The following is a 25,928-nucleotide window of genomic DNA, read 5'->3' as shown; positions in this document are numbered from 1 at the left end:
TTCCTATCGCTTACTGAAATCTTTAATTTATTTGGTACAGAACACAAAAAGTGGGGAAATGCTGTGATTTTAATTACTATCATTAATTTATTATTCTACACAATCTCCATAACAATCCTCAAAACTTCTCAAGGAGGATGTTTTCACACACATTTGGAATCTTTGTATAAGAAACACACCTTCTTGTGTCTTTCCTCCTCCACATGTGCCTCACATTGAGGCCATTGTTCACAGAGCATATTTTGGTAAAACAGCAGAATTTAATTAGTCTTCATGAGTAAATGTCCAGGATGTGAGGTTATTGAATAAAACAGCAGTGCTTTAAAATAAAACTTTAGTAGATAAATAATCTCAGTCTCGCCACACTGTACACTAGCTCCAGTGTCAAGTGATAACCATGACTATAGCAACAAATGATCGGTCTCTTGGGCTGAATATCCTAGAATATAACAAGAGAAAGTGTCACAATTGTGGTATTTGTGGTTTAAAAACAAAACAAAAAAAACCAACAAAAAAAACAAACAAAAAAAAAAAACACACACAAAAAAAACTTAAATTCTCAATGGTCTACTGTAACGCTCACTAGCAAATTTTTTACGTCATGCAGGATTTGCACAATGAAAGCCAATTGTACAAATTTAATGCAAATGAGCATATACAGTGCACACAAGTTCTAATAACAATTTTTTAAAAAATCATAAAATCAACACATTATACATAAAAACCTGCATGACCAAAATCCACTCAGGTTTGTGGTAGATGGTTTTTTTTTTCCTATATGAACACAAACAACAACAAAAAAAAGATGCACTATTATTCTGTTAAGTCCCAGATGGACCTTGGTGGTATAAAAGTTGATCTCCATGAGCAAGTGAAAGATAACTGGTAGAATGCAGGTAAAGCCGGTGTAAATCTGTTCATCTCATTTAGCAAAACTGAACACCAAGTTAACTCACCAATCTATGAAGCCATGTTGTGCAGCGTTGTGTTGAGTCTTCATTTCAAAAACCCTATTTGCCAATGATTATATAGTAAACAGTCGAACAATTACAGAATGAACCTTTAGACAATTATAACTTGTGAAAATGCTTGAAAAAAGAAGGTAATTGAGTAACATTGAAATTTTCCTCCACCAAACCACCCATGAGCCAAATGGTTCATTACTATTGCTAAATTGCAATAGGAAATATATTGGAGAATGCTCAGGAGGACATCCTGATATTTATTTACAACTCGACACAGCCCAAAAACAAATAAACAAAACCATGTTGATCATCCAAACTCCATGATGAGTTCCAATCGCATGTGTTACAAAGCCATTTGTCACAGTGAGTAAACTACAGAAACTGAAGACCTTGGTCCATTTGTCCCTCATCCAACTTCACATTGTTGTTAAGTTTAGCTTGAAAATAACCGTCGAAATGTTGACAATGGTCTGTGTAATTCTTTTCATGGCATTTTCAACATTTTAACATGCACCAACTAAATCTGTTGTCTAGTCACATTTCTTCAGGCAGTCCTTGTCATCTTAAAACAGAAGTGGTCTTAACAGAAGTGGATTGAACATGAAATGGGAACGTACTCCTCAGTTACCCACAATGTGGTGATTCAAAGAGACAATGAGGCACCAGACTGATTCACTTTTCATTTGTAGCACTGTTCTTGACCCCATGTTTGAAATTTGAACTCCGTGGTTATTCTAACTACAATCACGGAGTCTTCGGACTATGATGTAGTGGCTTGGATGTCACCTGTGCTTAGCCGGCCTCAAACAACATGCTCAGTATTTAAAAAAAAAATAAAAAATCAGTCCAGGTTGTAGGAATTAAAATTAGAGTTTAGCTTTTGACCAAAACTTTGATGTGATTGTGTCGTATCATTTCACAGCTTGAGTTATAACAGCTGGACAGTGGGAGCGCTGCAGAGCCGTGCACAGGGGTTATATAGACGTTATGGACCAGAAGTGGGCGGTACCCAGGTATAGGGCTGAAACGGAAACATGCCACAGTACATGGCTCTGTAGAAACCTTTAAGGAAATTGGTCTTGAACTAGTGAGAGACTAAGCTAAGCAGGAGAGGACGGAGCTGCCACGTCCAGTCTCGGTCAACCGCCAGAGTCCAGGCTGCCGAGGGAAATGATAATCTCAAATGCTTTCACACTTTGTTCATTTTAATGATCATCATAATTAATAAGTATTACTCTAGTTTATAAACTTATAGTTATCTACATTCCCCAACCCACCCCCACATGCTTCAATGCCATGTTGATATTTTTATTATTATTTATTTTTTTCCCCACTTGGTTTTTTTTTTCTTCGTTAAAAAGGAGGGCGACTGCACAGACGGGCGAATCCGTGCTCTAGCACTGAAAATGAGCGATACAGTGCCCGAGGGCAGTCAGACCAGCTGAAAGTTCTAGTTTTCTTTCTTGGATTCAGCGTTTCCATAACTGGAGCCTGTTTTGTTCACCTCCGTCACACCAATGAGACGGCGCACAGCTATAGAAGCTAGAAAACACACAGAAACCAGTTAGAGATGAAACAAATAATCACAGGAATTATTCATACATGAACACGTAGCCTACTGGGCCATATTGGATCCGTGCTTGGTTTTTCCACAAAATACATCCACATCAACATTCTACATTAAAAGAAGATATACTTCTGTTGAACTGACATTTATTTCAAAATCTAACTTGATTAAAATTGGAAGTAGCAAATAAAGTTTGAGTGAACATGAAAACTGTCCATGGAAATATACAATAACTTCCTTCAGCATGCTCCCATAATTAACAAAATCATGGAAACTTCAAAAATCAAAGCTTTGGGGCTGACTATTCTATCTGTAAAAACCACACTGCTTGGAATTCATAGAAATTTATGACACCGGGTTACTTTTCTTTCATTGCAGTTACTTATCAAGCCTCTACTGTTACGTACATGAAATCAGCCATAAGATTAAAACCAGCCGCCTAATATACTGTCTAGGTCCCCCTTGTGCCACCACAACAGCTCTGATCTTTCAAGGCATGGACTCCACAAGCAAGCAAGCAAGGTGTGCTGTGGTATCTGGCACCAAGATCCTTTAAGTCCTGTAAGTTGTGAGGTGGGATCTCCATGGATTGGACTTGTCCATGTCCAGCACATCCCACAGATACTCGATCAGATTGAGATCTTGGGAATTTCCTTCTTGGACCACTTGTTTTTTTTTTGTTTTGTTTTTTTTAGGTACTAACCACTGCATACTGGGAACACCCCACAAAACGTGCTGTTTTGGAGACAATGACTACGTTTACATGGACAGCAGTAATCTAAATATTGACCTAATTCTGAATAAGACAATATTGTGATCAAGGTGTTTACATGAGCCGCTTTTAGAATACTTTCATGTTCCCGTTTTACATGTTATAGAACATAGTTCAACAGCACACGTCATTACGTCCCCGCGCCACGCCGTCTAACGTTCCCTCCAGAATTTCACGTATCAACATACAGTTCGTCTTCGTCATGGTACCGTATACAGTTTTGGGTGTTTTTATTAAAAAATTTTTACGAACGCTTCGAGTGCGGTTAATTATTTGTCATGCTGTACGTGCAAATAGACGACTGCTTGAAACCGTGGGCTGCGTCCCAAACCTCATACTTACCTTCTATATAGTAGCCGAGATACATGTATTTCGTCTACTACAGGCCTATAGTAGGCAAGTACGCGGTTTGGGACGCAGCCATGCTCTCTTTTTTACCGTAAAACGGTTGAGCACTGCCATGTGTGTACGTGTCCTGTTGCAAATTGAGGTGAACACTCTCACACCACATTAATAACGTGATTAAGGTGTGTACATGTCTGTAATACACATCGATAATGCGACTAAAACAGGAATACTCCACATGTCTTAATTCCATTAGAGTTCACTTCGAGTATGACCTTAATCGGATTAAGGTAATTAAAAACTGCTGTTTACATGGTAGTGTCTTAATCAGAGTATCCTCTTAATCAGGTTAATATTGGATTATTGATGTCCATGTAAACGTACTGACTCTCATGCAGTCGTCTAGCCATTATTATTTGGCCCTTGTCAATGTCACTCAGATCCTTACACTTTAGTATCAATCAGTGGTTTTAATGTTATGGCTGATCGGTGTATTTGCACTTGTCCTTAAGAGACAACATTTTGTTCCGACGTATAGAAGTTATAGAGACGAATCACTATCTATCCATTAGTCCAATTCAAAATCATTATGTATAGCATGTTCAGCAATAGACAATGTCACAAAACAGCTTTAGAGAAATCTGGATATAGATTTAGATCCATAATGAGCAAGCCAGAGGTACGACTGGCAAGGAAAAACTCCCTGAGAAAACATCTCACAAAGAAACCTTAAGATGAACCAGGCTCAAAAGGGAACTATACTCTTCTGGGTGATCTCAGATTACCAGTGCGATTATAAATTCATTACCCTTCCACATTTGTAGAAAATAAGATCAAACAGTACTAAGCGTGTTGAAAGGATGTTCAGTGTCAGCATCACAGACTTTCTGATTACAACAGCAGTTCTTACTCTATTAGTCCTCGGGATAATATTCATATCCAAAGTTAAAATGCAAAATCATTGGTAGCCAGGGAAAAGGAAAATAATCATGACTGATTCATCATCATTGAAACATACTTGGACTAGATAAATAAAAAAATAAGAAGTAAAATATGTTTACTTATGAGAGCACAAGTATTAGTTTTTTGGGTTGTGCAAATGTACAAGTACAAATGGCCTGAAATTATACTTAAGTATATGATCAAAGTACAACTTAAGCATTTTCCACCTTTACAAAAGACATAAAATGATCTTATACGTGAGTACTGACCAATAATGAGGAAGATCATGAAGCTGATGATGAGGAGTGGTGAGCCGCTGACGAGCACGTCCCAGGCGAAGTTAATGAGTGGAGAGAGAAGCAGCGTCGCCCAGAACAGGAAGTTGAGCAGGGTCCATAACCGGCGTTTGGGCTTGATAGTGGGTCCTGGGAAACGCCCCTCCTTGAAATAGAACTCTTGCAATTCATCCTATAACCAACAGCGACACACATATGATGTGGAGAGACAATCTACATGATCACATTAGCAAAGTCAGTCATATCATCTGTTAGTGATTTAATTTTTTTTAACGCCATGCCAGCATCAAGGCTTATATTCATAGCAGGAGCAAGGTAATAAATAAATAAGTCAATACAAATAAATACAAACAAATAAACACAAATGGCTAAATAGACAAACAAATTTTAAAAATCAACACCATTAAATAGGAGGCATTTTAAACAGTAAAAAAGGATCTCAAAGTAGAAAATATTCCAGATCATGCAAATTAAGAATTGATATAGGTTATAATTTGGGAAAATTATGCTAAAATTCATTCTGGTGATTCTGGTGACTTTATGAAATACCTATTTGAAATACCTTACTGAATAGGAGCTTCGTCTGATTACAAGTCATATCATATGGATGCATTTCCACAGTCAACAACATACCAAGCTATTTATTTATTTATTTTTTTAAAGATCTCTGTGACAGCTAAGTCACTGTAAACTGGGAATCTATCAGCAGCTTCAAAAAATTCCAGCTCTTGATACTTGTGCCTTTTGCTGCTTTAATATACACTTTTTATTTACAGTTTACCCAGTGATGGCAATTGAATAAGGAAACGGTTTACAAGTGTTCCATTACATATCTAGATCTTTGTTTTTATGAGCTTTATTATCCTCTCTCAGACTCTAGTGGGACCCTAAATGAGCGCTTTATTAAAAAGTGAGTGCACTTGTTTGGTGAGGCGGTCATTGTAAATCTACTGTAAACCTAGATTTGTGTTACATGTGGCACTGGGCAGTTTTCATCTCAACTGTAATACAAACATGTGTTATGTACCTAATTAGAGTGCGCCAGTCGGCCATTTCCACTTACATCCAGATTTGGTTCCAATAACATGAAAAAATGTCACAAAGATTTTTCTTGTACTAATTTCTGTCTTAGATTTCTCTTGGTCTCAAATGATGGAGTATTAAACGTGAGCCCACTTCTTGAAGTTGAAACAGAACATTAATACAGGGTGTTCAAAGGGCTTCACAGATTGTGAAAAAAAGCAAAAATGTGCAAAGCACAAAAGGTTCCCTGTCAGCATACATCCCCCTGTTTTGTCAGACAAACGTCCGTGTCAGTGTATTCGTTCAATCTTTAACTTCCTGTTTTGTTCCCCACATTTTAATAATCTGGCTGGGAGCTGGATGTGCATTGACTAATAACTGGTGCTGACATAAATCGGGACATTTGGAGAGAATTTTGCTGAGACTGACATCCTTTAATCACAAGTCAGATGACTGAAAGCTAAGCTAATATGCTGTGAGTACTTGTTACACTTGTCACGATTCACACGCTTCTCAGGGTCACTGTGACACTAAATGCTCCTTGCACTCGTGTCAGATTTTTCAACAACTGGATTTAAGGCTGTTCATTTATAATGAATTCAATATGATCGTAAATACAACCGGTAGGCCTCTTATGATAATTGCTTTTATTGGATGACGTATTGTCCCAGAAATAATTGCAATAAACGACATTATTGTCATTTTAAGACCATTTTACGCCACTGATATAATGATAATATAACAGCATAATAGAATAATGCAAGTACGACCTTTCAAAGAGCAATGGACTTTTAATATAAGACACTGGAATTGAAATGTCGAAAAATTGTATTTGACAAAAATATCCTTTAATTTTAGTCAATATTTTGTCAGGTCATATTTAATAATTTTACTCTGACTAAAATGCCATAGCATATTAGAATATTCATCAACGGCATTTTAGTTGACGAGAAAATGCAGACATGAAATCAAATATTCACACATTTTATTAACTTAAACATGTATCAACAAAAACAAAAAAAAATAAATAACATTACAACGAGTACACTATTATTGCACAATATTGTGAATTCTTTATGTTTTAATTCTTCATTGTCCATGTTTCAGTGAACTGTAACAGAAGGAGCGTATTCACGGCGTGACTCACCGTTCTGCCTAGCACCTAACTTAAGCTCAATTACACTTGTGCATTCTCGTCATTTTGTGCAGAAGCGAGTTGTAATTATATATTAAATATATATTAATATTAGTTTTATGTTGTGTATATGTGTGATTAATCTCATACGTGTATAGGATGTGCTCAGGTGAGTTAATTAACCTGCTATTAAAGCGCTTCAGTTTACTGCTGTTCATTCACTGTTTAGCTTCAGATCACGCAGCTTAAGCGAGTCAATCCCCGACATTATCGACTACGGATTATTTGAAACACTAGAACCATTCTTTCTAGAATTTTCTTCATCCAAAAAAATAAAACATTGTTAGTGCATTGTTAATATCTTGAGTCATGAAAAAAAAAATAAAATAAAAATCAGTGCTAGTGCTTGCTACACATCTTAAAGTTTTTGCAATTGAATGCGCATTTTTATCTTAAATTCAATGAATACTGGAAATCTGAACTTTCATTTGACAGCCCCGGAGTAGAAGAGATGAAAGAAGTCGCGCGAATGGCTAAAATTTTTTTTGATGTTCATTCTTATGTAAACAAACACACGTCAACACAACAGGCGATATCGAGGTTAGCAAAAATGATCGAGGTCGTGTCCATATATCGTACGATAAACAAAATAAAACAACCAGTGAGAAAAACATCATGGTTCAGTACGAGTTGAGTGGGAACACATGCATGCATGCATGCATACACATACACACACACACACACACACACACACACCTAGAAACATGTTAGAGAGAATTAGAGAGAATCTGACCTTTTCCTGATAGAGCTTGTGAAGCCAGTTAGCACACTCCTTCTCATCATCGGGGATCTCCTCGACTGGGAAACGCCTGTTAGGCAAAACACAAGACACCAGTCAGAGCTGCAGACCACAACACTAGAGGGCAGTGTTACTGCAGACAAGGAGATGAAGTACTTGACATGTTCAGGAAGGTCAAATCCATTAGAGACATTGCTAAATATGTCTGTTCTATAAAAGATATGGCTAACTGAACAGTCATTACACGTCAAGTCTTGATTTTTTTATAGGCTCAAATTGCTGTGTATATTTTGCCTCAGTCCTATTTTCTATGTTAATTAAATATGTTAAGTATGGACCTGATAATATGTATACCATTGTGGAACTCCAAATCCCCAAATATTCAAATTGTTTAAAAATAAATAAATAAATAAAAAAAGCAATAACACAGTTGATCATACAAACATGATCACCTGAAATGACTTCTTTTATCGGTGGTACATATTCCACTTACGAATACCAATAATGGTTCACAATCAGGAGGTATTTTTATCTTTGTGCTCACGTGGCAGCTGTTTGTCTGGGTTAAATCGCTCCCTTGGTTATTAAATGGAAACTATGAGTTGTTTGCTCGAAACTGCCTGCTGTGAGTACAAGTCAAAAATATGCAATCAAGTCAAGATGCTAAAAGTCAGTCTGTTATATTTGACATATGATGCTCCCTAAACTACTTTTTAACTACGTTCACCAGCCACTTTAATATGCAATTATCCAAAACAGCCAATCATGCGGCAACAGCACAGTGCACAAAGTCATGCAGATATAGGTCAAGAGCTTCAAATGTAAGGCTCAGGTCAAACATCAGGGAAGAACAGGATTCTGAGGTTACTGTGGGCACAGACTCGCCGAAACTATAGAGGGGGGAATCTCCTGGTCTGTTTTGGTGGCATATTTATAGTCTATTTGTGTTCGCATTTAGCATTTAAATGACTAACGCTCAATTACTCTGAAAGAGTTGCAGATATTTAGAAGAATATGAACTGGTTGAATTTTAAATGCTAAAATATTAAATGACAAAGTGTTAATATTCCCAAATAATTGTGATAATATGGTTTCAATACTAAGCAAAATAAGCATCATCATTTTGGTCAATAGTGCGCATTTACCACTGCTGAGCTTTTGCTTGAAATACTTCTGTGCAAAAATGAGTCATGACTGAGCACTTGTACCTTCAGTGGACAGAAAATATCTCGTCATTATATGCACAGAACACACACGGGGTCCATGGTAACATCGTTCCCAACACCTGACTCAACTAATCAGCCAATTACCTGTCTCAAGGTAGGCGTTGTAGCAGACAAAACGTTAAAATGTACAGGACCAGAGTTGGAAACCACCATTTCTAAAGAGTGTGGACTCACCGGACTCTCATGTCGGCTCTGTACTTCTTGCCGTTGATGATGCCTAGCAGTGTGGGGTTCTCCTTATCTTTAAAATTCAGTGTGACGTCGTATACAGCTGTGACTGAAAAGCAAGCCGAGGTTATAGCTAAAGGTCACCACAGAATTAAAATGAATACATATGAGACGGAGCACTGTCACAGACCTGTTCCCTTCAGGCACTGCAGTGTGGTGGTGAAGCCCTTGGTGCGTGGCAGTAGGTGGTATTTGAGTTTGGGGAGACCTTTACTCTCAGCCACCTGCATGCTGATCTCGTGCTTTTTCTCCGTAAACCGTGTTCCCTCACAGTACAGCAGGAACTGTAGGAATGAACACCACACCACAAACAACAGACAATGATACACTGGACAGACCCTAAAAGATCTAGTAACTTGGTAATCACACAAAATGCCTGGTCACCCGATTTATTTCAGAAACTACAATGTCTCATTACTTCCTCCTTCTCCCAGATTCCCTGTAGTTATGTTTCAGGTTTGGGGGATGAATTTGGAGCTACGGGATACAAGACACAATCTGCAAGATTCCTAAAAATCGGAGCAAAAGTCAATGTGCTACTTTGTGCTGTTCAAGGATGTGCAGGAAGTCAGTCTACATCACATATCGCTCATAATAGAGATAAAAGCAGTAAGGTTCTGTCAATAATGCAAATTCCAACAAAAAAATTTGATGTACTGATAAATATTTGTTGGTGATTGTTTTGTTACTGGTCAAGAACTACAGACAAAAACATCACTGCCATCAAAGAAGAAAAAAAAAAGGGAGGACCCTGGTTCACACCACACTGGGACAACTAATAACTCAATTTCCGGCGACATGACTACGTACTCGCGTTGTACGACCTCACCAAAAATTTTAAACTTAAAAATAGTTTTGTTTTATACGTCGTATAATTTTGTAAGCTTAATCACATGCATTTCTGTCCTGGTTCTTCAAGCAACATTGTAGGCTAGCCAGTGGATTAGTTAAATAAAAAAAATTCATTCAACAAAAGGTTGTTAGACTTCCGTACAAACCGTATATAGAACGTCAAAATCGCTAACATAAGTAATCATTTGAGAGCTACAACAACTATAACAAGCTGCTCATGTTTGTAGAAGAAGTTGGCTGAGAGTTCATCCCCCATTTATTTCGAGCCGAGAGGCCTCAGAAAGCGTGACGTCATTTCAGGGAACATAGTGAGCATCGACGCTCCCTGGTTGTTGCGGTGCATTGTAGGATTTTTCAGGGAGTGAACATTCCAGTGCACTGGAAGGATTTTGCGCTTGAGACAGCCCTTAAAAAGGCCGACTCCCTGATCAGTGCCCTGACTGCTGAACTAGGGAGCTGATTGAGACTCCTCAGTGGACAACATTTAAAAAGACTGATGGTCCTGCAGAGACTTTAGGGAAGGTATTGAGTTCTTAACACAGATTTAGCCTACCTACATACAGTATTATATTCAAGTGACTTTCTTATAATCAATGTGCAGCACTTTCTGCTATTAAAAGAATAGGCAAGAGTGACTGTTTCACTTTTAATACAATTCTCAACAATACCATATTCCACATGTAGTTCAGCCTTGAGGATTATAGCCTAATTTCTTGAACACACTCACCCACATGTACTCAGGATAATCCTTGAGTTGACTGAGCCCATTAAACACCGTATCCCTGTCCTCCTCCCACTTTCTCTTGCAGAAAACGATCTCCAGGAAGTACCAGGTCCAGCCAATCAGAGGAACTTTCAGCAGCTCACGTTTCGCCAGCACCTTGGAACTCTGGGATAAATGGAAAGAAAAGTAGATTGTTTTTCATTTTTGTCCTTTTCTCAAGAAGCTCTCCAGAATTTCTATGTTGAGTTGTCATAATAATAAATGGTCACAACATCAGTCATGAAAAAGAGAAAACGCTAGTGTTGTATTAGCTTTAGGGCAGAAAATAAGGAGCTATGGTCATTTTGAACCGTAGTGTCTTGGGTCATTCCGAATAATCCATACTTTTCCCAAATCTTAATTTCCATACCTTTCCTGACCTAGAAGTATTCTTAACTCCAGTCACGGAGACCCCCTACCCTGCACAGTCTGACCTTTTCTCTGCTGCAAAACACGTGATCCAACTAATCAGCTAATTACTTAGCCCTCGAAGTAAGCGTAATAATGAAATGAACCAGGTGTGTTGATGGTAGGGAACCCTTCAAACTGTTCCCACGACTGCTGCGCTAAGAACCTATATTAAATGCTATATTAAACTATATTAAGTCAATACACAGTGTATCAATGAAAGAGAACTAATGAGGCCCATTAGCTCATTTATGTATATTAACTGGGGCTCATTACATTAATTAGCATTCTTGTGTACGAGATGCATATTCTTGGTGTACTCACCCCCAGCACACCGTATCTTTCGCACATAGTCCAGCCGCAAAGGAAATCGATTTCGTAGTTGTGGTTGAGGATGATGATGACGTGCTCTTTTCCGAACTGATCCACTGTGGCCTGGTCTGTATAGAGCATGCATTCCGTTCCTGACCACCACTCTAAAAGCATTACCAACTCTGTGTGTGTGTGAGAGAGAGAGAGAGAGAGAGAATCCATTAATGTTAGCTCACGGTTATAGTCTCCAGTTCTGTAGACACCATATCCATTGGTTTTAGAGGTTCCCATTCTCACACACCTTTTTAAAGATAAGTTGGATGATGTACATTTATAAATACAATATTCCATGTCAGTGGGTTTAATATGCACACAATGAACATTCTTGTATTACTACTGGACTTTTTACAGTTACCTCCACTAATATTGGAGGTAAATTGGTAAATATGAGCAAAGAAGGTTGTGAAAAATTGTCTTTATTATTTAACCTTTTGGGGGGGTTTTATGTTTAAAAAAAATTCACAAAAATACTCTGCTCTCATGAATATGAAACAATTGCAAACACAACACAGGTTTTAAATATAGGTGTGCAACAATTATTTGCACCCTTTTAGTCGATACTTTGTGCTACCTCTGTTTGCTAAGATAACAGCTCCGAGTCTTCTCCTATAATACCTGTTGAGGTTGGAGAATACATGGCAAGGGATCTGAGACCGTTCCTCCATACAGAATCTCTCCAGATCCTTCAAATTTCGAGGTCCACGCTGGTGGACTCTCCTCTTCAGTTCACCCCACAGGTTTTTTATGGGTTTCAAGTCAGGGGACTGGGATGGCCATGGCAGGACTTTGATTTTGTGGTCAGTAAACCATTTTTGTGTTGATTTTGATTTATGTTTTGGATCACTGTCCTGCTGGAAGATCCAACCACGGCCCATTTTGAGCTTTCTGGCAGAGGCAGTCAGGCTTTCATTTATTAAATGTTGATATTTGATGGTCAATGATGGAGCATACCCCAACAAAATGTCCAGGTCCTCTGGCAGATAAACAGCCCCAAAGACACCCAATTCCAGGTTGATTCAGAATATTTAATTACTTAATTATTGTCCTGATGGAGGAAATGGGAATTTTCAAGAGACCCTTTGTCTGGTTTGTGGCACACACATACAAAATACTCACGGCTCCATAATGAATAGGACATGCGGGTGTTGATCTTGCGGTAGAGCTGCTTGTTGAATGGCCAAAGCACGCAGGTACACAGCTGAATGAAGTTGATGATGAGGCCGCTGACCACGAATACGAAGCCGATGAGGAGCTGCAGGATGAACTGGCTCTTCAGCCAGGCCAACACACCCATGACGGACAAGCCCTCGCCTCACACACACATACACGCACACCTGTGGCAAGAGACAGACAGTGTGTTTATTTGTAGCAGAACCAACGGCCTACACTGGGTATGTGAATGCAATGCAAAAAGGCATTCATATCTCAAAACCGATATGTAAACAAGCAAATGTGGAATCACTGCATAGTGAGGCGTGGGGCTGTGATTGAATTTGCTTGTCACTCAGTGTATTTCTGAACCACGCCCTAACGTGGTGCACTATTTTGAGACTTTTGTGACTAATAATGCTATTTTATGAGTAGCTTCTGAAATCATAATGCAGAATAACCAGCACACTGCTGAAATCTCACAACGCACTGCAAAAAAAAAAAAATTGTCCAAGCAATCTACAGTACCAATAATTCAACTGTGTTAACACATTTGATTTTAGCCACTTTTCCAATCAGGGGTGAAACACAAATCAGGCAAACCTTGTGAACATATACATGTAAGATAAGCTAGCTAACTAGCATTTGTTTTTGCAACTGTAGGCAACATTGTTACTCAAAATCATCCCTGGGAGCCTATCCCAGGGAACATGGAGCACAAGGCGGAGGACACCCTGGACGGGGTTCGATCCCATCGCAAGGCACAATCTCACACATTCACCCACTATAGACAATTTGGAAATGCCAATCGGCCCACAACGCATGTCTTTGCACTGGGGGAGGAAACCGGAGTACCTGGAGGAAACCCCCGAAGCATAGGGAGAACATGCAAGTTCCACGAACACATGGTGGAGATGGGATTCGAACCCCCAACCCCAGAGGTGCGAGGCAAGCTAAGCCACTATGCCCTCTACTCAAAATCAATCACATACAATTCCCTCTAGTTAGTGTTCACTCCAAACAAACAACAAAAAAAAACACCTGAATGCCAGTACATGAGGAGGAGCTTTCTGAATTAACAGGCAGATGCCTTCTTGCACTGACTGGTTAGATAACGATGGTCCACGTTATTCATACGTAAAGTAAAGTAAGGGTTGCTGGTCTTAACACAATGTGCAAACTGTGAAAAAGGTGATTTCACTGAGTAATAATAATAACGGTAGACCGTGACCGAATTTCCGGTCACGAGCTACATAGCGTAGTATATAGGGTCAAGCAAGACCGACGCTGTCAATTACAATTTTAGGAAGAAGCTGTGCTGTGTCTAAAATGAGGAAGCGTGCACTTTATGTTGTGTTGCTGCAAACAAATTTTCCCTCCAGGGAGTGGGTGGTGTAGAATAGACACAAAACTTACCACAACGGGTTCTTCCTGCTTACAGTCCTCTTTTACACGGCCCGTCGCTCAACACCACAGACCTGCAAGAGAAAACAAGAGAAAAAGTTCACTATCGGTGTGACCTACGTACCCCACAACCCACACCTTTTCCTATGCACCAGTCCTGTGCTTACATAAGGCCATGAACCTTGATAAACATGTGTGTATATCTCCAGACAGATCACTGCCCATTGACTATTTTTACCTTGTAGCTGTCCTGACATGCCTCAGTGACTCCAGTCCTATGACAGCATATCAGTTTGAATGGACAGTGGCAGTGTACTTAGCTCTTAACTCAGTGCTTTTCTTCTTCAAAAGGACACAAAACTGTTTGAAAGTGCCATTCTGCTCGTACAACTTCTCTATCTGAGCTTGAAATTCCACTAGGACGTTGAGGAACGCTTGCAAAGGGGTGCCCCAGGCTATAGCACTGTTCTCCCTTTCTCTCCCTCTCTCTCTCTCTCACACACACACACACACACACACACACACACACACACACACACACACACACACACACACACACACATTTATCTAGGTGAAAGTTCGTGCACTTCATACAAATTCTCCCATGCCTCTCGTTCCAGCGCTGTCTCTCAGACATGATATTTTCCCTTGCAAATATTGCATCAAATATCACACAATCCTCAAAGTCCTTCTTTCTATTTTACCTCCATTGCTTCAGGTTTCTTCAATCAAAGCTGAATATTGCCCCTTTAAGAACACAGTGTGGACAATGCACAAAACTGTTTGACCGCAAGTAATCCTACAGCCTTGGATGCAAAAAAAACCCGTCACCTAGTTATTTCCTCCTTTTGCCATGGTTACGCCATTGAGAGTTCAACGTGTGGGGAAAAAAAAGAAGGAACGTTTGTTCACAAATCATGCCGCAAACACTTCGTCTTCACACGTGGGACAGCATGGTAAACTGATATTGCACTCCTTTTGCATCGCAAATCCCAAATATTGACGCAATGCTGGTGTCCGATGTCACTCGAACAAACATTATGTATGTTTTTCGGACTTGGGTAATCATTCCTTTAATGCAAAAATACAGAGTAAGAAGCAACAATATCGTCTTCTCATTTCATACATCATATGAAGCAAAAGCTTGTAACATGGCAAGTAACACGAGATTACTTGAGAAAAAGAAATGATAAATCCTGCAGGTATATGATTAATCACAAAAACAAACCAGCAAGGACATGTTCCTAAACCACAACATGAATCATTCCTTAGACAAAGACAGAATGAATGTTAAAAAGGGGGGGTTGGGAGGGAAGGAGAGAAGACGCTAAACTCACTAGTATTGCCAGAATGCTACTGCTTCAGTCTGCAAATTCTGGAGAACTGCCTACGCGTGTATGAATGTGAAGCAGAACCACGATTTAGGGGAAGCTAAGGTAAAGAAAAAGCAACACTGTATACAAAATCATTTTATTATAATGAGAAGAAGTATTAACACTAGAGACCAACCGATGTATTGGCCAATAACGGCAATTTTTCACACCATCGGCCGATAGTTTAAAAACATCCGATGATCAGGGCCGATTATATCCCGTCAATCAGAAGAGGGCGGGAAAACAAGTCGATTTCGTGCTGTGTGTAAAGATGATGTCTCTTGTGTGGAATGAAGACAAAACTGCAGTTTGTAAGCCCTGCACCGCAAAGATTTTACACCGACGCTGCAGCAGTGAAGCGGGAGTTTCTACGTTGAGTCTAAATTCCCCCCCGCGCGGCTCACACTGAATTAAAGGGCCAGTGCACCATTGAAAGATTTAAATGAAGATAAGCTGACAAAATTTGAGTAAAGTGTTTTCTGCTTATGAGACCAGTTACTGTGAAACAACTTGTTGAAATAGAGTGTTTATTTGCATTTCTTTCAGAATTGTGGAATTAATTATTATTCATTTAAAAGAAGGCATAAAAGGCCAAACTATCGGTATCAGTTGATATCACTCTGAATAATCGGTTATCATATTGGCAGAGAAATTTAGTATCGGTGCATCTCTAATTAACACTGCAATCGAATCACTTCAATTTGTTATCAATTCCTGATAAAGCTTTTTGCATTTCAAATATATTTAGTATACAATGGTGCTTATTTTACAAGATTAAATCACTCCTCACCAGCATGTACTGTTTCTTTTCTGTCATCAGTTTTATTAAAATGATACTCTAGAGGTTTTGCTTGCTGTGAAAAATGAAAGGAATGTTTGTATTGGTCGGTTTTGAACAGGATGACACTTGGCCACACCCACGGTTCGCTCAAGTTCAAGCAGTCTCTGTGGTGAAAACATTATATTTACATGTATATACAAAATCATACAATGAGTGCAAAATATCTTTATATGCTCTTAATCAAACATGTAATCTGATTATCAGAAGACTGTGTTTACAGTCAATAATCTGATTTCTTTGACGTGTGAGCCAATACAGATGTCTTCTAATATATCCATTTGTAAAGTATGAATCAACGTAACATCCATGTACCATAAACTGAGTTGAATGACCCAATAACTGGAATAAAATGTTGAAATTTAATAACGGTTTTAATCTGATACAGTATGCTATTTTCTATGTGTTAGCATTTGAATACCCTTAACTAGATAGTCACATGTTCAACATAGGTATATGATTATTAAATATTTTTTGTTTTATTGTTAAGTGATGTAGACTTCTTAGTCTTTTCCTTTCCACAGCATCACTAGCCATAAAATACTCAATGAGAAATAATGCACAAGGTAGGGGATTCATTAAAACTGAACTATATCAATAGGACTGTTACCCAAATCCCTTTCTGAATGCTAGTAGAAGTTAGCTAGCCAAACACCAGCTAACAATTTCCCCCCTCACATGTTACAGTAATTCAACATACAGGTGTTGAATTGTAGGCGTTTTGCAGAATTGTCCACCAGGCTTGCTGGAATTTTTGACCAATCTTCCATGCAATATTCTTTCAGTTGCAAGATGTTTGAGGGGTTTCTTGCATGCACTGCCCGTTTCACAACCCCCCACAACATTTCAATGGGATTCAAATCTGGGCTTTGACTAGGCCATTCCATAACCCTCTATTTCTTCTTTTTGAACCATTCCTTGGTGGATCTGCTAGTGTGCTTAGGATCACTATCCTGTTGAAAAGTCCACTTTCGGTTCAACTTCAACTTGGGACAGATGGCCTCACATTATCTTCAAGTGCTCTTTGATATGATGCAGAATTCATAGTTGAATCAATGAATACAAGCTGTCCAGTCCCTGAGGCAGCGAAGCAACCCCAAACCATAACATTTCCACCACCGTGCTTCACAGTTGGTATGAGGTGCTTCTCCTAAAAGCTGTCTTTGGTCTGCGCCAAACAGGTCTGCTGTTACTGTGGACAAAAAACTCGTTTGTCCAGAGCACATAATTCCAAAGGCCTGGTCTTTCCCTATATGCTCATTGGCAAACTGTAGTCTTACAAAGGCTCAAATGCAGGTCAAATCTGTGCAGTCTCTTTCTGATTGTAGAAGCATGCACTTTGACACCAACAGCTGTAAGACTTACTAGCAGATACCAGATTCTGGTATCCTTGGAGAATTCTTTTGGCATCAGACAGTCTGCTCTTGGGCTGAGTTTGCTGGGACGGCCAGTCCTGGACAAATTGGCGTTTGAAATCTGTGCCATTTGTACAGTATTTTCCTCACAGTGGAATGTAATTTCAAATAATTTGGAGATCTTTTTAAATCCATGCCCAGACTCACAAGCATCCACAACCTTTTTTTCTGAAGGCACTCAATCTTGAGCACCTGATTCTAATTTTATGGATTTGAAGGTGCGATAAATATATGGGTGTACTTATTTTTCCCTATGACTGACCTGTTTTTTTGTTAATTAAAATTACTACAAAATGTTAATTTTATGTGTCATTTGATAAAGTATATCAACTTTATTAATAGGCACTGTTTCAAAGAGGATCAAATGTTTGCTTGTCCAAATATGTCAAAAAAGCCAATAATTTCATGGGGTGTACTTATTTTTTCACATGGCTGCACATACTAACTAGTCTGCAGTTTTGAATCTTGTGTTGTTGTTACAGCAATTACAATGCACATTATATCTCAAAAGATGAGCTCTGCCCAACCTAAGCTATACACTGATACGTCTGGCCAAAGGCCACTGTGTAACTGGAGAGTGTAGCCTGCCTGTTTAGTAATCTATGACCTGTCTGACAAAAGAGCCCAAAAAAATATGAGAAAAGGAAACACAGGATTCTCTTTTCTTTTTTAAAGAGGTAAAGATAGCGAGCGAAAGGGAGATTAGACATAAAGCGATAAACCCGCTTATTAGAAAACAGCTGCCAAGCTTGCCTCGTCACTTAGCTCTGGGTCGTCTCAAACAAAAACACAAGATGGATACCTGCAAGTCTGCAGTGGCCATCTTTCAAAACCACAATTCTGAACGCTGCTCGATATAGCCTTGAACATTCTCAAAAAAGAGAAAAACTCTCTTGCAAGAACTGTCTAGCTACAACATCCACAAAATATATTACAGATATTAAAAAAAAAAAAACTAAGTGTTTTCTGAACACACACAAGAGCCAATTTGTATTTATACAACAAACTTAGATACAACATACAAAAAACTTTAAGCAGAACTTACCAGTAGGCGTAGTAGGCCACCGCCATGACCACTAACGCCCCACAGATCCCTGTGAAGATCATCACAGTCCCCTGGTTCAACATCTTCACCTTGGGTTTTTACCCACAAGTAATACCGTGTGAAAAATCGAAGAACCCGGAAAACTTCGGTTGTCAAAAAGGCTAGAAAAATTCAAATAAACGCCCCGGCATTTACCTCAGAAATGTTTCCTCAGCGATTCATAAAAACCCACAAGGTCAGAGGAAAAAGAGGGCCATCCACTACCTGGCTGGCTAACATGCCATCCTAATGTTAATCCCGATGTAAGCGATTATGATGATGACAGCAAGAACAAATCGAGATCTCATAAACTTGAGGACGCGCCACATTAACCTGCGTCAGCACAAACCAAGGGGATAGAGATCGGCAGGGCTGCGAGGCAAGAGAATGTCCATTAGCCACCACCACAAAATGCTAATTATCTTCCACACAAACTCTCAGCTAGCAATTTGCTAGCCAAAGGTAAGAGTTTCAGTAAAGTGGACTTGACAAAGGGAATGTCTTTTTCAAAAAGACAGAAACACTGCGCCTCGACTTTGTTAATCCGCTCTGGATTGGATTAGCAGTGATTAGTGCTCTGGAGCAGCACCCTGGATAAGTCACATCCCATCAACATCAAACTAAAACAGGGCTGGAACTTCATAGCCACTCTTCTTGAATGATGCCAGGATCACTCAAAGCAAAGATGGTAACAGGGACATAAAATGTTTGTTCACTTAAGTTGCTAGTTATTTAGCCCGACAGAAGATATGCTATTTTGCTCAGTCTGTGGATCAAAGCACCAAGCCCTCGATCCACTTTAGACATTCATCATTGAATACAGAACAAAGTAGCACAGTAATTCTCCAGTTTTTATTAATACACTCCACTCATCACATCTCTCTCTCAACTTTCCCCCGTAGCCTTCTCCAAGCTGAATACAGATCACTACAAGCAATGACGAAATCAATAAAGTAGTTTTTTCAAAGTTTCATCCACTCTCCTCACCCCCATCAAAGGATGGAAAGAAACCTCATGGCTTTAAAAAGAGTGAAGTCAGTGGTCATCAACCTTCTTCCTGAAGGTTTCACCTCCAACCAAAATCTAACACACCTGTTTTAGTTGAACAAGACCTTCTTAAGGCAATGATTAGATGGTCATATGTTCATGATTCCGGCTGGAGCTAAAGTCTTCATTAAGAAATCTTACATTAATCTTTAGAATGTAGTTCATGTGTTAATGTTAATTTGAGTAATGCGTTTTCTGTTTATGACACCAGGTACTGTGAAAAAACTTGCTGAAATGGAGAGAATAAAGTTTTTATTTGCATTTCTTTCAGAATTGTGGAATTAATTATTATTCATTTAAATGAAGGCATAAAAGGCAGAACTATCGGTATCGGCCGATATCACTCTGAATAATCAGTTATCGGTATCGGCTGAGAAATTTACTATCGGTCTATCTCTAGTTGTAAGCCTTATTGACTGGTAACCTGAAGTGAAAACTCGCAGCCTAAAAGCCGAGTATAAATAATGTTAATAGAACCAGGAAGTGCTGTTAATATGATAAACAGCATCTGGATGAGTGAAAAGTTTGGAAATAAAAAGCTCTAAAGGCTTCACATATTTGCGTTATTGTGTCAGCAATGAGTTAATGTTTCTTTTTCTATGATCAGTCTAAGTGTTAAAATGCAGATATATCCACTTGGAACCCTGTTCCTGGAGATCTACCTTAACTTACTTAATGTTATTAATTCATATTAACATTGACTGAATTCTAAAAAACCTCCTGTTAGCCTCACATTCACTCACCACAAACACAAGCATTTCTACTTCATCATTAATCATCAAACTGGTAATATATAATGTATACTTTTTTATATATTAACATTAACCGGATACGAAATAGACTACACTACAAATATATTTTTCTGTGCTATGTATACACTTTTTTGTCAACTTATCTTCATTGAAATCTTTCAACAGTGTACTGGTGCTTAAATTCAGCGCAAGCAGTGAGGCAAAAAAAATTTGACTCAACGCTGAAACTCCCGATTCACTGCTGCAGTGAGAACATCTTTACACACTGCACGAAATCAATGTGTTTTGCCGCCCTCTTTTAATTGGCAGGATATAAAATATCAGGATATATCGGCCCTGAATATCGGATGTTTTGCATGAAAAATTGTCGATACCAATTATTGGTCGATACATCGGTGCATCTCTACTTACAACTATCTAAATTACAACTTTGACATAAATTGATAGTAATCTCCACTACTGTCATGTGATTTATAAAAACAATCCAGGGACCTCCTGGATGTACTGTACATCACGGACCCCACTTTGAGAACCATGGCATTGTGGGACCCTGACAAGAAGAAATTAAAACAAGCATGTAAGACACTGCAAAACTGAGGACCCAGATTAAAACCAGTCTTGGACATAAGACTTCCTCATACTAATCAACAGGAGTATCAAATATGATATCTAGCACTCATGACAGATATCCAGGGCAGGAATAATGTAAAAGAAGGCCAAATATCCACAACTGAAAGTATCCTAAAGCTATGCAGAGGATATGAAAGAAGTTCAAGGTTAGCAAAAAAGTGGAAATATAAATTACAATTATTTATACCACATTCGGAAATAAAGATACAAATCGTGTTGCTGTTTGTGATAATGGAGGACCATCTGTGAAACCCGACACACTCAGGTTTCTTCGTCTTCTTTATTTTGTCCTGTAGGATTAATCGGTCAGCAAAACCGGCTCTCGGAGAAAATAAATGGCTTATTGTGTTTCCAGTTTACCTTCTACCATAATGCCTGGAACAGTGAATACATTCAGGTGGTTTGTTCTGGTCTCTTTAGGAACAAAGGCTGAATCCAAGCATGTTTATGACACTGGGAATGAGGACAAGTGCAAATTATTCAGGGTGCTCTTTGGACAGATGGTCATACACGTGCCTCGTGGCTTTTTTCCCCCACTGACTAATAACTCAGCTTCTTTAAGGACTTTTTCAAACATATTATTAGCCGTCTTCATTTTCCCTATTACGCTGAAAGGATTACAGGAATGTAGCAAAAGGCAACTCAGGACAAGCAAACAAGACAGCTTGAATAGCAAAAGGTTTAAAGCGCTATCAATCCCAAATATTCACATTCGACCACAATACAAGAATCTCAGCGGGGGTGTAGGCAAAACATTTGACCTGCATACAAGCAACAAGATACAAACAACAGTGTAAGCTCAAAGAAGCGCAGCTCTATAAGCAGCGACTCGAGGTCAGATCTCAAAACTGCTTGTAATACACTTTGTAACAGACTCAGACCCAGCTGGGGGATCTTTTAGGAGCTGAGAATCAGCAGCGATCCTGTAGTCAGATATGTTCTTGAACAATAAGTGTACTGTAATAGGGTTAGGTTTTATTACCTCAGCCACTAATAAGGATTATCACCGACGTTGAGGTCATGTTTCTGAGGCTGTTCACAGCTCTGTATTGCCTGATCACCTGATTTCAGTGTCTACATAGTGAACACATCCATATAAAACAAAGACAAACTCACTCGGGGAATCTTAGGACTGCAGGACACATTTATTTTATAAACATGGTCCATAAAATTCTATTTAAATATTAGGTACATAATATTTATTTAGTCCTACATTATAGATTTTAAACAAATAAAAACAGCACTTTTTTGTACAACATGCACCTGAATTTAGCTTCTTGAGCTTTAGATTAGAAATAACCAATTCCTATATTTTTATTGTGTCCTTTCAACCACTTTGAACTCAGTCGCTTAAGATCCTCACTGTAATGACTGTCACGCCCAATCTTTTTGCGTTTCTGCATGGTACAGTAATTAAAAAGATTAGAGCTGAGGATATCAGATGTTATGCAATATTTTTACCAATACTGACACCCTCTTAGTAACTGAGCCAAATCTCTACAATCTTCCACCACCAAGTAATGCAACACATCAGAGGCCCAACGATGGTGTGCTTTGAAACAAGATGTGTGAAAGATGTTTTGTGTCAGGCAACGTCACACACATTCACCTTGTCAAATGTGTCAGTGGGTCAGATAGGAAAATGTGTAAAAATTTGATCCAGTAGTGATTCAGTGTTTCAGACCAGCATCACCCTAACACTTGTACTCAGTAACAGATTGGTACATTCCTAATTACAAAAACTGATCATAGTGATCTCCACTGTTAACGTTGAGTTGATGGTGATCTCCACTGTTAACGTGATAAAAAAATTTTTTTTAAAAACGGATATACACCACAGACCACAGGAAGTCTGCAGCCTACTCTGAGAACCACAGACTTACAAAAAGAAAAGAAAAAAACCCCCAAACAAACGTCCCATACATTGGAATGTATTAAAGAAGAAAAAAAGGTAAAAAGATGGTCAGGACAAACTGATAGTAAGATTTTGACCTCTGTGGATTAAGTGAAGCAGCTGGGTGTGTTTGTAGCATGAAGCCATATGCCAGACACTTCATACAGACCTCTACAGAATAATTAAAGGGAAAAATCCACCTTGAATGATGTGCATATTAATATTAAGGATCAAGATGTGCTCTTCAGTGGTGCAAAAGATTGATTTTCTGATTAAATTCTGAGTTGACTTTTTTTTTGGTTTAAACTTCTTTCATTGACATGTTGGTCTATTTTCACTTTGATTAACAGTTTTCAACGTCGTTCGATTACCTGCTGGAAGTGATACCGGCAAGAACTAGCCCTTAATTCATCAGTGTGTAAAGAGAGATGCATCTGTCCAGCTCTCTCACCTCCTCTGCTCACGCACAATGCTTCAACTTTCATACTAATGTTGTTGTCAAGGCCAGCATGCTGACAAGATCACCAACTAGCCGAGCCAAACCTCAGAGTCGTCACTCAGCAGTACAGAGTCATACAGCTTTGACTCTCATGTTTCTCATTAAAGCGCACCTATTATATAGTTTTGAAACGTGCCTAATTATGTTTTAAAGGTCTCATACAACAGCTTTACATGCATCAAAGGTAAAAAAAACACTTTAATGTGCTCATCATTTAAATTGCAGCATTATCTTTTCCCCTAAGTGTCAGAAACGACTCGTTCAATGATCCGTTCTAAAAGATTCATTCTAAACTCCTCCTTTCAGAGGACATACTCTGCTCTGATTGGTCAGATGTCCCAGTCTGTTGTGATTGGTCTACCGCTGTCAGCGAGCAGGCAATGAAGACCAGAGGCGGTGCTTTTTGTTACAAACCTAGGATGGTTAGTACAGGAAGTAAGTCTGGAATTACTAGCGGCCCGTTTCAGCTGTTCAAAATCAGTTCCTTCTTTTGGGAGTCAATAACTCTGTTTGACGTGCACTTTGATTTTTGAAACTTTGCAGACTTTTTACATTCACAAACAGTGACATAACACACTACATGAAAGGTAATATTTGAAAAACTTAACTTTTTTCAAATATAAACTGCACTTTAATATGCAGAATGTCGCTGGAAAATGGTGAGCTGTTAGGAACTAATAGTGAAACCTGGACTGGTTATCCGTTATGTCTAACCAAGCTCAATAAAAAAAATTCTCTCTCCTATTTAAACATCCCAGCATGACGTCAGAGGAGCACACAACCTCTAACCTCTCACAGGAATAACACAAAAACAACACCACCCAACAAATTAACATCAGAACTGCTTTACACATCACAAATATTACAACAAAAACACATTTAATGTGCTTCATGGTGGAGTTTTCCTTTCAGTGCACAGAGCGATGTTATTTTCTATCTTATAATACGAACCAGAACACTACACAGAAATGAACTCGTAATAGTTTAAGTATACCTGTTTATTCAAATGAACCAAAGTAGACTGAACAACACCACGCCCCTTGCCGCGTAGCCACGCCCATTCCGTATATGCACTATAGTAACCTGGCCATCGCGCGACATTGACGCGCAGATCAAACGAGGTCGGTATGATGGAGCGGCCACGCTGGGCTTGTTTATACCAGCGCGTTTACACCAAAATCACCCAGAATAAATACGTATATATGTTTTAATGGTGCCACTGCACAAGTAACAGCAGTGTTCATTCCGCAGACACGTCATTTAGCATACTGCTAGCTATAAGCAGTTAGATGCTCCTACTGCAGTAGCTAGTAAAGGTTTAACACTCTGCCCAGGCGTTATTAAGCATTTATTAACCATCAGACCACCAAACGGAACATATCTGCAATGCAAAGATGAAAAAAAAACATCGCAATGTTGTATATTACCTGGAGCCCATCAGGCCAAGGTTTCAGCCCCAGGTAAGTAAAATAAATAAATAAAATGCTATAATCAGTTTCCGGCATGTTCACTATCACTCACTAGGATGCCCCGACTATAACTGAACAGCAACTACGAATATAAATATTAAAATTTAATTACCCGTCTCCCGAAGCGGACAAGTTCTCATATCAGGAGTTCTGAGCCGAAATTCCGTGTTTTCTTTTCCAAATCCTGCGAAATACCACCCCTGACCCGAGCAGGACTGTCACTGGTGTGTTTGGATGATCGCTCACTCTTTGTCCGTTAGCGGCAGATCACTCGTCACCACCGCTTCCTCGAGCACGTTTTCTTTCACACCCGTATTTCAACTATTCCCGCCTTCTCGGTGATGATTGGCTAGTTGAATCCAGGTGTCCAATCAGATTAGATATATGAGTATTCATAGCTAATAGTTGTGCGCAGGAGGCGGGTTTAGTAAGAATTCGGGTAGAAATCAAACACAAGCTTAAAGACTGTATTTCCTGTCCGATCATTTTAACTGTTCGTCTAGAAATAATGACGTGACATACATAGTTCCGGTTTATACACTCAGAGTACACTCATTTTATCTTCACTTGCTACTCAGTTGGTGTTATTTCCCGCTTGTGTAATTATTGCGTAGTTATGAACTCTTTGCGTTAACCTGAATGATATATCCATCCATCCATCCATCCATCCATTTTCTGTAT

General features: G+C 39.0%; 1 protein-coding gene across 4 annotated transcripts; it reads right to left on the bottom strand.

Annotated features, from left to right (window-relative positions):
* On the bottom strand, window positions 1–25,532 carry agpat3 (1-acylglycerol-3-phosphate O-acyltransferase 3). 4 transcript variants are annotated; one of them, XM_017456787.2, is made up of 10 exons: window positions 25,360–25,532; window positions 14,259–14,320; window positions 12,810–13,027; window positions 11,646–11,815; window positions 10,878–11,039; window positions 9,429–9,582; window positions 9,245–9,347; window positions 7,839–7,914; window positions 4,861–5,059; window positions 1–2,507 (listed from the first exon to the last, which is right to left on the bottom strand). In XM_017456787.2, the coding sequence occupies exons 3-10, from the start codon at window positions 12,985–12,987 to the stop codon at window positions 2,416–2,418; spliced, it is 1,134 nt and encodes a 377-aa protein (XP_017312276.1). In that variant the 5' UTR covers window positions 12,988–13,027; window positions 14,259–14,320; window positions 25,360–25,532; the 3' UTR covers window positions 1–2,415.
* Between the last annotated feature and the right edge of the window lie 396 nt (window positions 25,533–25,928).

Source organism: Ictalurus punctatus, chromosome 26 (genome assembly GCF_001660625.3).
Source record: "Ictalurus punctatus breed USDA103 chromosome 26, Coco_2.0, whole genome shotgun sequence".
NCBI classification, from domain to species: Eukaryota; Metazoa; Chordata; class Actinopteri; order Siluriformes; family Ictaluridae; genus Ictalurus; species Ictalurus punctatus.
The sequence above is the reverse complement of the archived record's forward strand: the minus strand, read 5'-3'. Positions and strand labels throughout refer to the sequence as shown.